The 14,978-nt window shown below is 43.0% G+C and overlaps 1 protein-coding gene across 3 annotated transcripts in view; it reads right to left on the bottom strand.

Annotated features, from left to right (window-relative positions):
• Positions 1–14,978, bottom strand: part of NKAIN4 (sodium/potassium transporting ATPase interacting 4) — a 50,480-nt gene that overhangs the window by 3,661 nt on the left and 31,841 nt on the right. For 2 of the 3 annotated variants that reach the window (XR_007890968.1, XM_051632956.1), the window contains exons 4-6: positions 13,119–13,316; positions 5,024–5,084; positions 1,810–1,894 (exon numbers count right to left, since the gene is read on the bottom strand). Coding sequence is in view for 2 of the 3 variants with exons in the window: in XM_051632956.1 (XP_051488916.1) it covers positions 1,810–1,894; positions 5,024–5,084; positions 13,119–13,316 (344 nt within the window). In the remaining variant the exon portion in view is untranslated. The remainder of the gene's footprint in view (positions 1–1,809; positions 1,895–5,023; positions 5,085–13,118; positions 13,317–14,978) is intronic. The other variant, XM_051632958.1, reaches the window with a different exon arrangement.

Here is a 14,978-nt window from a genome sequence, read left to right on the forward strand (position 1 = left end):
AGAGGGTCAGCTTATCTACTGCTCAGCAGCTGTTTTCACCTGTTAGCTTCTGCCAGCACAAGATCTTATTTTTCTGGCTATCAATAGGTAAGTGATGGTCTCAATAATAAGACTGGAAAACCACAACATGATTTTTGTACTTCATTAGTAGTTTATCATCTCACTAAGACCCTCATAAGGAAGTTTTATGTTGCTGGCTTCTGCTCATGTTACAATCTCCCCATATAGAAAGCTTCATTTATCACTACTAGCTTCTTTCACAGACAGAACTTGCCATTTTAAAAACAATGCAGCCCAAACCCCATACTGTAAAGGTGTGATGTTTCTTCAGCATGCTGCTGCATCAAGCTGGTAAATCAGGGGGCTGCTGAAAGCTCCAGAGCTGCTGCAGACTATGGAAAATTCCATCCCACCATGACAAAATGAGAGGGAAATCAATATTTAATCTTCTGTAGCATCCCTTCTAATAGTGCTGTAGAACCCCTAAAGTTACAGGGAAATTAATGGCTTTGCAAAAATTGCTTGATCTCCTGGTCTTGTGATGCAGTAACCAAGTAGGCAGTAAGTCCATACTACATTAGAGGGGCACATCTACAAATCCATTTGGGGGTGGTTTTTCTTCCCTCAGCCCCACATTTCTCCTCCATCCTCGCATCCTTCTTTTTGGCATGACTTTATGGTAACCTTACTCCTAAAAATCAACCTCCCTTAGCAGCTCCGTTAAAAAATTTCTGCATGTTGAAATGCCTTCTTGCAGTTTGACTTAAAGAGTATAAGAACTTCAGATCTTATTGCTGCTTTAAGCAGCAGATAATACTGGCCTTTATGGTTGAGAATCTCATTAAGAACCAGCTTTTAAGTGGACTGAAAGTGTCATCTTGTGCCTTCAGCAATGGGGAGGGATTAGAAGAAGGCAGAAGCTGGAACTCAACAATGAGACTTTATTAGTTGTATGGGAGGAGCTGCTGTGGACATCTCCCCTTCCTGCTCCCTGCTCTCAGCTGAACTCTTGAGATGCTCTACACCTAGAAGCCATTATTCTTGAAGCAAAAGAACAAAATAAAAAAGAAATCTGATGCCTGGTTTAATATAATTCACTGGAGTGTCAGCCTTGTACCCTACAGGTTCCCTAGAAGTACAAGCAGATACAGGGAGACACAAGACAGAGTCAAATTTTGTGGTGTGACCATGAGGAGATTATTGGAGGATGACAGACAGGGCCAGGGATTAAAACTGCATTGATGTACAGGTAGAGTTCAGTTATGACTGTCTGGCCACAGCTAAAATATGGCTTAAACATCTAGAGGCTGCATAAGTTTTACCCCAGTAGATCTCTGTCACTGAGGCTCTGCATGACAGACCACAGTTTAGCCCTGAACTTGAGACTCACATGCTGCTATTGCTATGGCTTACTGTCAGCATCCACAGAGGCTGACCCTCCCTTCCTCACAGGTCCCACCTTTACCTCCCTGGGCACCATTTGCTGCTGAAAAGCTTCTATTTGCTTTCCTCAAGGAAAAGGCACCCAGTAGTTTGTTTGCAATAACATCTTACAGCTGGCCCCACTGCTTCCTATCAAACAGCAATGCCAGAAGCCAAGAATGGCAACCCCAGCTTCACCCTGGCAACCTGGGGATAAGTGGAAGCATTTTCACCCCTCCTGGTGTCCAATTGTTAATTCCTTCCACACTTGAAAAGCCTGCTGAAGAAATCAACCTGCACAGAGGAAATAAACCCAAACCTGTGACACCCTTGAGCCATCAAACTAAGAGGCAAGCATAGCCTCTTAGCACAGGAGATGATACTTACAGGTATGTCTGCTTGAACAAAAGGTTGGTGGGTTTTTCATTGACATGGTAGAGAGGAAATGGATCAAATCCACCAATGAAATCAACTGAAAAAAAATCAAAACTCAAATAAATAAACAAACATGGCCAGAAAATTGAAAGGAAATGAGAGAGCTGGTGCATGTCATGACATAACACAAATCAGTGAGAGAACAGAAAAATGGTTTTTCAGGTATGGATTGCCTGGTGGAAATCTCTGCCTATATAGACCTCTTTTCCAGGATCTCCTGGAGTGGGTAAGGGTGCCAAGGTGAAGATTCAGCTAGCACAAGACTTAAAGCAGAGAAGACTCCAGAAAACAAGAGGCCTCCCTTAGCCTCCTTGGATGTTGCACCGTGCTGTGACTTCACATGAGAATTGAGCTGCCAAAGCCAGAGCCTTTCAGTGATGTGATGAAAGAAGGAAGCTGGGAATAGCTCCTGAGAGAGTGCCAGTGGAGCAGTTGGCAGAACAGCAGCCCCCATGCAGGCTATATAGTGCCTGCCCCACTTGTCTTTCCTGCAAAACAGACAACAGCAGCTTTGGGAAACTGCAAATACCTCACTATCCTCAGCTCTGATATTTTTCACATCCCTGCTGCCAACTCAGTTGCTTTTAATTGTATACAAATAGGAACAATGCTTCCCTTCTCCAGTATTCACACAAGAGCAACATAACCGAACAAGGAAAGTTTTAAGTGACAATTCCCTTAGTAACCACAGGAGAATTTTCCAAGTCTCTCTTAGTTCCCCTGAAATTAGGCCAAGTCCATATTACTGCGCTGGCCAGCAGAGCCAGGTCAGCAGGGGTATGATGTGCTGAGATTTGTGGCTGACCTAGTAGGCTTTGCCAAAACCTTTAAAATAGATTCACCTAAGACCACTTCTTGGTGCCAAGTTAGTGCATTTTGCTTGAAAGTGTAAAAGCTATCCAGTCCAAATGCCATTTTAAAATAACTGGAGAGGCTTATTAACTGTATAAATGCCTGTTTATTTTTCTTTCCTGAAGGTGGCACTATTATTTTAAATTTTAGCTAAAGCATTTCAGTACATTTTAGTGAACAAACAATAGAAAAAAATATTTACTAACTATATTGGAAGTGGAAAAAAACCAACTCCTTTGAAAATATATTTAGGAACACAAAACCAACATATTCTCTAAAATTCCATCTTGTTGGTGCTGTGATTTTGGAACAAGTGTCAGTTACTGATAATAATCTGTAGAGGTTCTAAGTTAATTGGGGGGATAATTCCCAGTGGTTCCAGTGAGACTAAACCTTTTCTCAGCCACTTATGAAAATTATTGAGCATTTCAAAATCAAGAGAGTCTGCAGTTTGAAAAAGCAGATACAATATTAACTTAGTTGTAGAATGTCTAAGTTTAGGAAACCTTAAAGAACTGCAATTTTCATTAACTGGTTAGCATCTTACAGAAATCCTATCATCTGAGCACCCAAACATGGAAGCACCCCAAATCCAAGCCACTTAAAAAAATCTTGACTGTGCTTTGTTGCTGCAATATATTACAGCACATGAGCACATCTAAAATATTCTTGCCCACAATTCAGCATTAGAAGATCCCTACTGCTGTGTTTTCTCATGAAAATCACGTTAGCATGAGCTTCCTGATTAATGTGCCTCAGCACTTATAATTACTCCATGCTGCATATCAAAGCAACATTTAAAGGAAACCACAAGTGGAAGAGAAAATGAAAACGTGGCTCAAATTTGTTTGGGTCACTGGAAGAATCTACCACTGAGAGTGTGAAATATTGATGGTTTGTCATTGTTAATTATTCAAGCTGGTATTTTAACTCCAAGCTGGGAAACTGAGGGGGAAAATGACTTTGTTAGTGGAAAAAAACCCACAAGAGTAATCTGAAATTTACAGCTGTGTTTTTAGATAATGCTGCTTCCATGGGGTCGTCTCTCCTAACAGATCCCAACTATAAAAATGAGCTCTGTCAAGTTACTACTTTACAACATTCAAAACAGGCTCAGTACTCAAGTTATTTAGCTAATAGAAGACTCCTAAAGAAGACTAATTTAAAAAATAGTACTTCCAATGTATCACTTGGGCTAAGTGCCCTGCAAAGCTCTAAACAAGTGATCGATAAAGTCAGTAGAATGAGTTCAGCTAGACAGAAAGCAACAGAAAAACATGAGGACAAGCCAGATGAGATGCATTGCTTATCTCACTCCTATGAAATAAACATTCTTCATGTACTTTCAAATATTCCATTGAAAGCTGTTTGGGTTTTTTTTCCAGCTAAAATCTATGCCAGCTGCTCTTTTAAACAACAAAGCTACTTGTACAAACCTAATGAACGTATGAAGGAATTGATACTTGGATTTAAAGCCTTTGGATCAGATCCTTACCTTAAGAAAACTGGCCCAGACCCATTGATTTCAGTAAGACTTGACCGATTCAAACACACTGAGAATTCACACACAGAAAGGCCATGTATTGCCAAAAAAAATCAGACTTCATATTTATATGAACCATGTGCATCTGTTGTTTTGCTTGCAAAATTGTTGCTCTCAAAGGGAGTTTTAGAAGGGTAAAGAATCCAAGAGCAGGTTATAGATATCTGGAGAGATCCCACAGACCCAGCCGCCCATGTGATTCCTCTGAGTCTTTGCTCTTCTCTGGCACATGTCGTGACACTGAAGATATTTGTACACTGAACACGAAGGAGTCAGCTCCTTCCTCCTTCTTGGAATTCAGATATAGCACTTCCTCTGCTTTTAAATGAAGTGGTCAGGTTGGTTCTTTGCAGGAAATCTCATGCTCTGCCTCATCCTCAGCTTGTGGCATATGATACTCAGCAGGTTGGCTGTGTTCTTTGTTGTGGGTACTCCTAGCTACAATGGTAACAGTTCAGTGGCATTAAGCTAGGTAAGCCTGAGAGCAGAAGCAGCTGCCCAGCTTCTCTAAAGCCTGGCCTGAGTGAGCAGCCAGCATCAAGCTTTTTGGGGCTGGAAGAGTAGCAGAATTACAGCATCTAACAGATGGTGGCATAGGGAAAAAACCTCACAGTAAAAGCAGCTGATCCTCGAAAGGCAGGTAGTACCATATCACACAGATAGAGAGATGGAAAGAAGTCTGACGGCAACTCAGCCCTGATAGACAAACATCTGAGAGAGAAATTAAATTCAGTTAAATCTTTGCCAAGGGATCTGTTGATCAATACTTACAGCTGTCTTCTTCTTCTGTAAAAACACTAACAACGTAACAGGCGTAGACAAAGCCCACCAGCTGGAAAATAAAGAGTAAAGACTTTTAGCATCAAATTTGCAACACTGGTGAAAACCCACTTCGCATGACTTCAACAGCCAACAGTTACTGTCACCCTGGCAGCATTACTGGAATGGTGGGGCCAAGACATGTGTGCTGTAAGGTACAGAGTGCAGGTGGAGGTTATGGGAAGACCCTGCTGGGACCATACTCAAAGGCCCAAACAAAAAACTTGCAAGACCAATCCTGAGGTTCAGAGGAGCAGCCTGGGGTTGTCAGAACAATTGGCAAGACCATGGACTCACTTTTTTGACATTGAAACTACTGTGCTAAATTCACTCTCTGTAAGAAGTGGTGAGGATGCAGGAGAGTGCCCTGCACAGCATTCTAGACAGACAGCCATGAACACACAGGGGTAGGGTTTACCAACAGAGGTCCAGGGACGAGAACTCATCAGCTCTGTATTCCTGTCATAAGGGGTGTGCAAAGGAAGAGAAATTACTTCAGGGCAGGAACTACCAACCAGATATGAGTAGTTTTTATGCAGATGAAGTAGAAACTCAGTTAACCATAAAAGTGGTGATGTGCTGGCTGCAGTGTTCTGAGACAGTGAAACCTTTAGTAAACTAGGCTTGAAGATCAACAAATAGTTGAAAAGAAATTCCAGTCCTACTGTATCTCTAAAATTTCTAAGGTTCTTTCTATCTTTGGAGAATAAACACTTCTGTGTGGGCTAATCAGGTGTTGGTCCTGCAAAGCAAATGGGCCAGACATGGTGAGAAACACACAAGATGACAGCAATGGGCTCCATTCATGAATTGCATAGGTTAGCAGTAAAGTGCCACCTCCTGGGAACCGGATAGAGCAGGGAAGGAGCAGTGAAACAATGGGGTGCCTTTCAGATAACAGCATGGTGTGGTCCTCACATCAACACATCACTCAGAGCTGTCTTTAGAGCAGAAAACCAGTGTGAACATAAAAAATCAATTTAAAACATCTCGGTGGGCCTGTCCTTAGCTGGTAGCTAAGCATCAGAACTGGCTCATTCAGCTTCAGCAGCAAGTTGTTGCTCATTCTCAACAGAGAAACAAACTTCTGGTTCTATGGGAGTTAAGCATTCTAGATCCAGCAAGGTTTTATTCTGCTTTTCCTTCTTCCTGTTAATCAAATATCCTCTCTATCCTTCATTTTACATCTTCACATAACACCCCACTTAGTGAGATCTTGGTTGACAGTAACTGTATTAGTAAAGTTATTGTGAGACATAATTGTTTTCCACTGTGAATTCAATTCTTTTGATCAAGAGCTGGAGAGTAACACGCAGTGACTCACTCCAAGGGAAGACAGAATGATGCATGGGAGGGCTTGAAAAGTAGAGTCCATTCATTTTTAATAGGACAGAAAAATACATCACACCAGAAAACAAAAGGCAAGATAATGAGATTTCTACTGGGGAGTTATAAGGCATTTGTAATTTCAACAGCTCCTCCTGCCAAAAATAAAAACACCTTGTTAGAAGGAAATGGAATGTTTTTGTAGCTTCACTAAACCTTGCATTTCCTTTACAATTTTCTAGAATAATCTCCAAGACAAGCCAGCTCTGCCCCTTCCTCTTGGGTGAGCCTGATGGAAGCATGGCCAGTACCTCAGAGTAGCAGAGGTAGCTCTGTGGACTCCCTCATTCCCCTGCTGGGCATTTTTGAGACCAGGGCTGCTTGGTACTAGGTTTCAATGCGCTACAAAGGACTTCATGCCAGGGAGAAGACAGAAAAATAAAATAAAACAAAATAGTAATAATAATACAAAATCCTTCTGGGCTTTTCCAGCCAAAATGATTCCACCTAAGGTAACCACAAAGCCACATGCAGTGCCCAATCTCATTTTACCTGCTGACTTTTAGAATGGCCTCTGAGCAGAACCGTCGCTTTTTAAAGGCAGACGAAAAACCAACAACCAGAAAACACAGACTCACGCGCACAAAACCTCCCCCCCAAAAAAATCAGAATAACCAGAGGTGTCTTCTCTTGCTTGCAGTGCCAACAGAGAACCTGGGCAGCTGTTTCGTGCCTGGGAAGGCCGCGGGGGCCGGGGCCGCGGGGCAGGAGCTGGCCGTGGTGCTGACGCGGCCCCCGCCGCTGCGCCCGCCTAGAGCCTGGGCTGCCCGACCAGCGCCGGGCGCTCCTCATCCTTCCAGCATGAAGACCCAGCTTTTTACACTTTATAGGATATAAGGTCAAACCATGCTATTTACAAACAGACAGCAAGCCAAGCAGGAAGATGCATCTTGAATGTGTCCTGATTCTAAGGGAACTCTAGGAAGATTTTATCTTTCCCCAGATCATGCCTCAGAATAGGAACTTTGCATAAACAGCCATGCAAAGTGACAGCCCTGAATCCACTCAATGTTATGCTCTGTAACATATACACACAAACCTTATGTGATACCTGTGTCAGGGAGCTGATAATATTAACAATGAAAGTGACTTATCTGCCCAACTTGGGCAGAATGCATGAAAGATTATCAGCTATACTGTCATGGGGAACCTGTTAAAGCTCTGAAAATTCTTCATGATTCAGAAGCACAAAGCAAGTACTAAGATTGACTTGGGAAGTTCATTTTGCACAGAAATTAATGCCTCATAACACTCAACTATCACTCCTTTCACTCCATACATTTTTCTGTTTATGACTAGGGTGACCTTTTGCATTCAGAAAAGCAAACCAAGCAGCCCAAAGCTAGTGAGTTAAGTGAACTCCCTCAAATCTCTAATTCTAGCTCCAGTGGAATGGAGGGTTTTCTTTATTTCTTGAGTCTCCTGTCTTTGTTTAAAAATTATCTGTTTAGTGTTAAAAGTTTACTTTTAATTGACCCTATAATCCATTCCTTCTTTACATGAGCTTCATGAATAAAAAGAAATTGTTTATTTAATGGCACATTTTATTCAAAGACATTTTTCTAGGCTTGTGACCTGGTCAGAACACGGTAGTTTTGGTGGCAAGGAGGGAAGAGAGATACAACATGAACATGAATTGCACTTCTCTATGGGCTGACCTGAGTTATAATTAAATATATCAGCTCAGGGATGAAATGAACTCCTGGGACTTCCAGTGTCTCACCTTCTGTGTGATTATGAATAAAATACAGCTACAGAGAAAAAATGCTGCTCCTATTACCCAGTCCTTTTTACTGGAAGAGGCTGCTAGAATGTGGGAGACACCAGCAGTTCCTTTCTCACTCTGTCCTTGATGAAGAGGTAGCAAGCTCCCAAATACCACCAGGTTTAGCAGCAATTAATATAGAACAGACAACTTCAAGGAGGCCAAGAATTTGAAAGTAACTTCACTCTTGCTCAGAGTGTCATCTCGACTGCTGAACTCAATACAAAAGAGGAGTTTAAGCTCTAATATCCCAGGGAAATAGCAATAATTCTTAGATGTTCACAAATTATGTAGGGAAGGTGGAAGAGGGGAGAAACATCTGTGATGTAAAATGACACTAAGCTATTGCTCTAATTCCCTGAAGAATGTTCTTGGGCTTTAGCTTTTGCTGCTGCTTCTCCAATTGATCTGCATGTTCAGTACCAGGTTCCTCCAGGCTGCACGAGTCCAATTAAGATTTTTATTAGGAACACATGTCATGGGCAGGTGTGTTCAGTGAGCCTGTCAGACAGGCTGGGAATGCACACGCTGCCCAACAAAAGAGGCTGGAGCTGGGATGTCCCAGGCATTCTGCCGGCAAATGAAATGAGCAGAAAGTACAGGAAGAGACAAGTGTGCCCAAAGGGAATGAAGAGAACATAAATCTGTACATCCCTCTACCCCTCAGTCATCTGCAGTTAACTTTTTAATAGTGAGCTGAGAAGTGTTCATAAAACAGCAGCACTGAACTAAAGTGCTGGAGCCAGAAAGACTGAATTACAGCAAGATCCACAGAAAGAGACCAGCTGGCTGCTAGTGTGCAAAACACATGAAGGATGGGAAGACAAATTTTAGGAGATGTTACTGTTGCTGATGTAAAATCTGAGCTTTCATCTACATCTGTCCTAGTGAAGATTCTGGGCTCTTCAACTCTTCTATCAATAGAAAAACTTTCCGTTGTTTTTTCCACCACAGAGACCATGTTCTGAGTCTCCTCCTCCAGGGCAGATGTACTGTAGGTTTCACTTCTAATCAGAGCTAACAAAGTGTATATGCTCTCATCGGTGTGAGAGGGGGGAAATGGTGTCTCTACAAGCAAGCAAAAAGCCAGCTTTTGAAAGAGCTTTTGTGACCAGATAGCCAAAAAGAAACTATCAAAATCCTTTGATTCCTCCACCTTCTTCACACTTCAGATGCAATTATGACCACTGAAAATTTAGCTCCTGCCAACCGCAAAGCCCGTCCTGCGCATTGCTTCTCACATAACATCTGCTGTCAAGGCTTGCATTGCTGCCTTCCTGGGACCCTTCCAACCTGTCAGTCTGGGTGAAACCAGCAGCCAGCCAGGCAGGCAGGCAGGCAGTGAGCTCTCTTGGTTGGGAAGACATTTCCAATTTCCATCCCATTCGATGCAGCTTCAGGAAAAGCCTAACCCTCCCCACTCTCAGAACTACCATATGGACAGCCCAGAGCTATGCCAGGTATTTCAAAACTAGAAATTAGTCCTCTCCCTGCAAGATGAATCCTTGCTAAGATAAAAACAAAGCCAATTTATTTTCCTCACAAACTAGTTGCTGTTGCATTTCCTAATTGGGTTGGTAGGATTGGTTTTATGGAGACACCTCTATAACAATACAGCCTAAGATGTTACAAAAGCCTTTTTCCTCCAATGTGTTCTGTGCTAAAGCACTGAGAAAAATTTTCATATTGGTCCCTGCAGCTACTTGTATCATGCCTGGTGATGGATATGCCCAAATTTGATTGCATTCCAGATTAAAGGAGTTGTTTTTGCCTTCGAGGAGTACAGACAAGCTCTCAGCAAAAGCAGACCGAGACCTTATGTGTCTTCAAATGTATGCCCAGGAGCAGGATGATATAGTCAGCAGGAGTCAAGATGACAGCCAACACTCTGCTCACCAGATGGGCTCAGGTTTGCTTTCTGTCTCCTTTGGCATGCAAGATTGAATTCAGTGAGCCTTACCCCAAGCACACAATTCAGTGCACTGCAGTTCCTCAGCAGTCTCAAGGAACTGGTATTTCCAGAAAACAAACAAAATGTCCACAGCTGGGTACTGCAGAGTTAATGAACATGGATTTCACACTAGCATGTCTGGAATAAATAAAAAAACCCAAAAAATCCCCAAACCTATAACCTCCCACCCCACAACTGCTAAAAAACCATTAGGCAAAGCAAAAAAATACACCAACCTAGAGAAAAAACAATTTTGCCTGTCCCTTGACCTTCTTAACAGAGAACTGACTATTCCAGTCTCAAATGTGTGGCAGACAAGGGAGGAAGTAGGTCACGTCCCTTGCTGCATCCCTGAGCCTTCAAGTTCCTAGTGATGTTTTTTTGTACTATTGATCTGGTTGCCCTGCCTGTCTGCAGCACAGAACCTGCCACCCACTCTGGGAAGGATGGCAGCCTGTAATAAAATCTGCCTTAAAATGAGATAAAGAGAAGAGATAAAGATACTGGCAGGGATCAAAAAGTTTGACCCTCAGAGACTAAAAAGGGAGAGAAGTGGCCGACTGTTTTCAGGCAAGGCCTGAGTGAGGAAGTGAAGAGGCTTTCTTTCTGCCTCACCTCAGCAAAGCAGAGAGGAAAAGCTCTGTTTATCCCACTGCATGACAAAATTATATGAACGTTTCAGAGCTGGCAAGAGTTACAGGCCTGGGGCTTCAATACTCTATTACAGGACAAGCAGAAGTATAGTTCACTCTGCAGATCTCAGCCCATATGGCTTTCTTGCATGTCAGTATTTTAGCCTCATTTCTAGGGTTTAGGATTCAAAAATCCACTGCAATTTCAATCTTGGGGAGACAGAGAGAGAAAATACTTGCATAAATCCTATTTTGTCTGATAGTTCCCTCCTCTGTCTCCCCTTCTGGTCCACTGTTGTATTTTGCAGATGCACAGAGAATATTGTCATGTACCTCTGGGAAGAAACAAAGGAGAAAACACTCCCAGAGGCACAGACTCCTCCATATTGGTGGGAATACTTAGCTCAGGACCACGTGCCCAAGCTACCAATCTGCTGTAAAACGAAGGTCCATTCCAAACAAACTCAGGACCATTTGTTGGCTGAGCCTCTAGCCTGGGGTACAGGGGCCAGTGACAGCTCAAGCCTTTGGGAAGGATCCTAACAGGGACAAACTTTAAATGTCTGGGATGTTCTGACTTCAAAGTCTATCAATTGTTTCACCAAACTCCGGGACAGCACCAGCTTAGCAGCATCAATCCTGTTCCAGCTAATGGCCCTTTATAAAAAAAAAAACAACAGGCTCCATCCTTCTAGATACATAGGTTTGCCTCTCTCATACACATGCATAAAAGCAACTCTGACAGTTTAATGCAGATCATTTTCCCTGACAGAGAAGTAACCAAATATTAACAGCCAGCACACGTGCCAGGGAGTCCATCCAACTCAGGAAACAGGAGCTTCTCCATCTGCCTCCTTCTCGTGACAAGGCAAGAAAGGGTCAGAGTCTTCCACCCCTCCCTGCAGTTCACTGGGTCACACAGATCATCCCAGCTAATAGGAAATGCAGGATCAAGACAGTGGAAAGTTATACCAAAAACGTGCAGAGCAGTACTTGGCAGTCCAGAAACTTGGATTTTCCCCTATTTATTATCCTTTACCTTCTAATCAGGGCAAGTTACCCTTCTTTTTTAAGCCAGAACTGAAAGCTGCAATGAGATCATTTCGCAAGTCCACATCGGTTTGTACTTAAAGCCATTAACAACACAGTAACAAACCAAAGCAGATTAGAAAGACACGGGCTGCTAACTCCAATGCAGCTACAGAATGCAAGACTGCCCACCAAGCAAGGGGGACAACAGGCATTTTGTTTCAGTTAATTTTAGACAAGTGAGAAACAATTCATTAACAGTGAACATGAAGGACATCGAATTACTGCAGAGTACTTTAAAAAGCCTGTGGAAGACACCAATAAAGAAGAGTTGCTGAAAACATTTAATGAATGTATCTTGGGTGTCAGCAGAAAGAAAATACACTTTTTACTTCCTTAAAGTTTCTTTCATGTTCTGGAGATAAGTATCTTCTCCTTTTATTTCTTCACAGCAAATGTGCATAGATGTACTCCACCACTCATCACTAACTCATGTGGTATAAGAGAAATGCATCTTCAGAGGGATCTCTGTCCTTGTCAAAACAGGGTTTTCCACACCCCAGCAGGGATACAGAATGATTTGTTATGTGGTTCCATGTAATCACAGAATCATAGAATTCCAGGTTGGAAGGGACCTCAAGGATTATCTGGTCCAACCTTTCTAAGTACTATTACAGCTTATATGAGATGGTTCAGCTCCCTGTCAAGCTGAGACTTAAAAGTGTCCTATGTGGGGGAATCCACCACTTCTCTTGGGAGACTTTTGACTGTCCTCATGGGGAAAAATTTACCTCCTGTGTCCAATTGGAATCTCCCCAGGAGCAACTTGTGCCCATCACCCCTTGTCTTTTCCATGTGACTCCTTGTAAATAGGGAGTCTCCATCTTCTTGGCAGCCACCCTTGAAGTACTAGAACACGGTGATAAGGTCTCGCCTAAGACTTCTTTTCTCAAGGCTGAACAAACCCAGTTTTCTCAACCTCTCCTCATATGGCAGGTCCTCCAATGCTCTGATCATCCTTGTGGCCCTTCTCTGGAGCTTCTCCAGCCTGTCCATGCATAACTGCTATCCATTTCCAATTCTTTCAAGCAATATTGCTCATAAGAGAGAACAAGACACCAAACAAAAAACACATTTACCGAGGCTTCTGCAATCCAATTATACAAAACAGGGTGGAAAATATGGGCCAAACTCTGTGCCTGGAAAAAAACACAACAACAACCCAACCCAAACAGCATGTCCTCAAAAACTGCTGCCCCACAGCACTCCCAGCACTGCACTCACCGCGATCAGGATCTGGAAGGAGCTGTGCATGACCTCGATGTACCGGTACTCCAGGGCACAGCCTATCACGGAGATGTAGGAGTGGCTGTCCAGCCCTTTGATGCCAGACACGGAAGCCTCCTTCCTTACACAGCCAGGACCGTTTTCACTCCACCACGATTGGTGCCGGGAGATGTTGAATGTCAGGAGTTCACTGTCCTAAAGAGAGAAGTTGCAAAGACATCTCCTTTTACTCTAAGAGCACCAGACATGCTGTCAGATGGGGGTCACATTTAACCAATGCAAAACCTGAAGTTAATTTGCTTTATATTCCCTTTTAAGAAGTACTTCACAGGCAGACTTCTGTGGTGGGAACCATTTCTGAGGCAGTCCCACCCAACAAACCTATTCCACCATCAAGTAGCACATTTTGAAAGCAGATCTGAGAAGCTTCTAAATTAGAAAGACAGTTTGTATGCTGCAGACCCCAGAACACTGAACTACTGGCTCCTGCACCCAGAAAGAAACACTCATGTTTTGGGTTTGGGAGATTAACCTTGTAAAATAGAAGAAAAAAGTAACCAAGGCAGCACTAAGCATCCTGTCACAGAATCATCTGCTATGGGTATACTCTTCCCAGACAGTTCATGTTTTTCATATGAACTTCGTAACCCCAAAGTGAGTTTCAAAACCCAACAGCTCTTCCTCTGTTCCCAGCTTTTAGCACATCATACAAGTTCCTGTATAATTTCTGTCCAAGTTCCTTCCACACTCTTCACATATGGTGTTTCTGAATCTCCTGCTGACCTTACACACTGTCAGCCTCAGGTCAGATTATCCAGCAGAGTAGACCTCATGGTGATGATTGCAGCTTCTTGCAAACACTTGTCCAGCAATTCCTAATCATCTCTATCCCAAGAATGCCTTCTTTTGTTTTGCTGTCTCATCTTTGCTAGTTCAATAATTTAAACCATGCCATTGGTGGGGAGGGTTGCACAATGAAATGCTACAAAAGTAGTGCAGGAGTTTGGTAGGCAACGAGGTGCTCAGTTAAAAATGAGAATACTTGCATCACAGTTGAAAAAAGAGTGGTAGTCACTGAAGTATCCCCAGGAGAGCTTTGGGATTTTGAGCTTACAAGACATGGCAAAGCCCTCCCTGCAAATGGGAAAAGACAAATTCAGAACTGGCTGAAGAGATCAGCTGCATCACTTCACAGATGAGCAGCACTAAGTGCTGGGTGCCCCAGCAGCTCTCTCAGGTCACTCTGAGGTGGAATCAACAGCTCCTTTCTGAACACAAAACAAGAAGAAGTCTCGGAAGTTTTATTCTGATGGGACAGATTATGAAATTTGCAGGCAGAGAATCTATGTGCCTTTACAGAGAAGAAACAGCTACTGGGTATAAACACCCCACCTAACCATCAGTGCAGGTTTTAGCACCTATCCATGTACTACTTGGCATTGTTCTTCCAGGATTATACGTAGTCCCTGTAGGAAAGAAGTGGCTCCCAGAAGAGCAGCAGTCAGAGCCTGGGGCATTCACACTTCCTAACACTGGAAACCTCATGGGGCAGTTTCTTTGCCTCAGCTCCCTGAAGAGACAAACGGGAAAAACAAATTCAAAGCAGCTAATCCAGCCTCCTGCTCTGAATTACACTCTGGAGAAAGGAGCACAGTACAGGGAGCCCAGCCAGGTAGTCCTGCAGATACACTCTGTGTCCGTGTTTGTATCCAGGGGCAAACTTGAGTTCCAAGGGCAGAAACGTGAATGCTAGTCAGAAAACTTGTGAACAGAAACCAAGTGCCCCAGTATAGGTACCTGCCACTCCATCCAAAAATGTTTTTTCAGAGCTGTTATTAAAATATGGTGCAGGAAGCA

This window comes from Apus apus, chromosome 15 (assembly GCF_020740795.1).
Source record: "Apus apus isolate bApuApu2 chromosome 15, bApuApu2.pri.cur, whole genome shotgun sequence".
Taxonomy (NCBI): Eukaryota; Metazoa; Chordata; class Aves; order Apodiformes; family Apodidae; genus Apus; species Apus apus.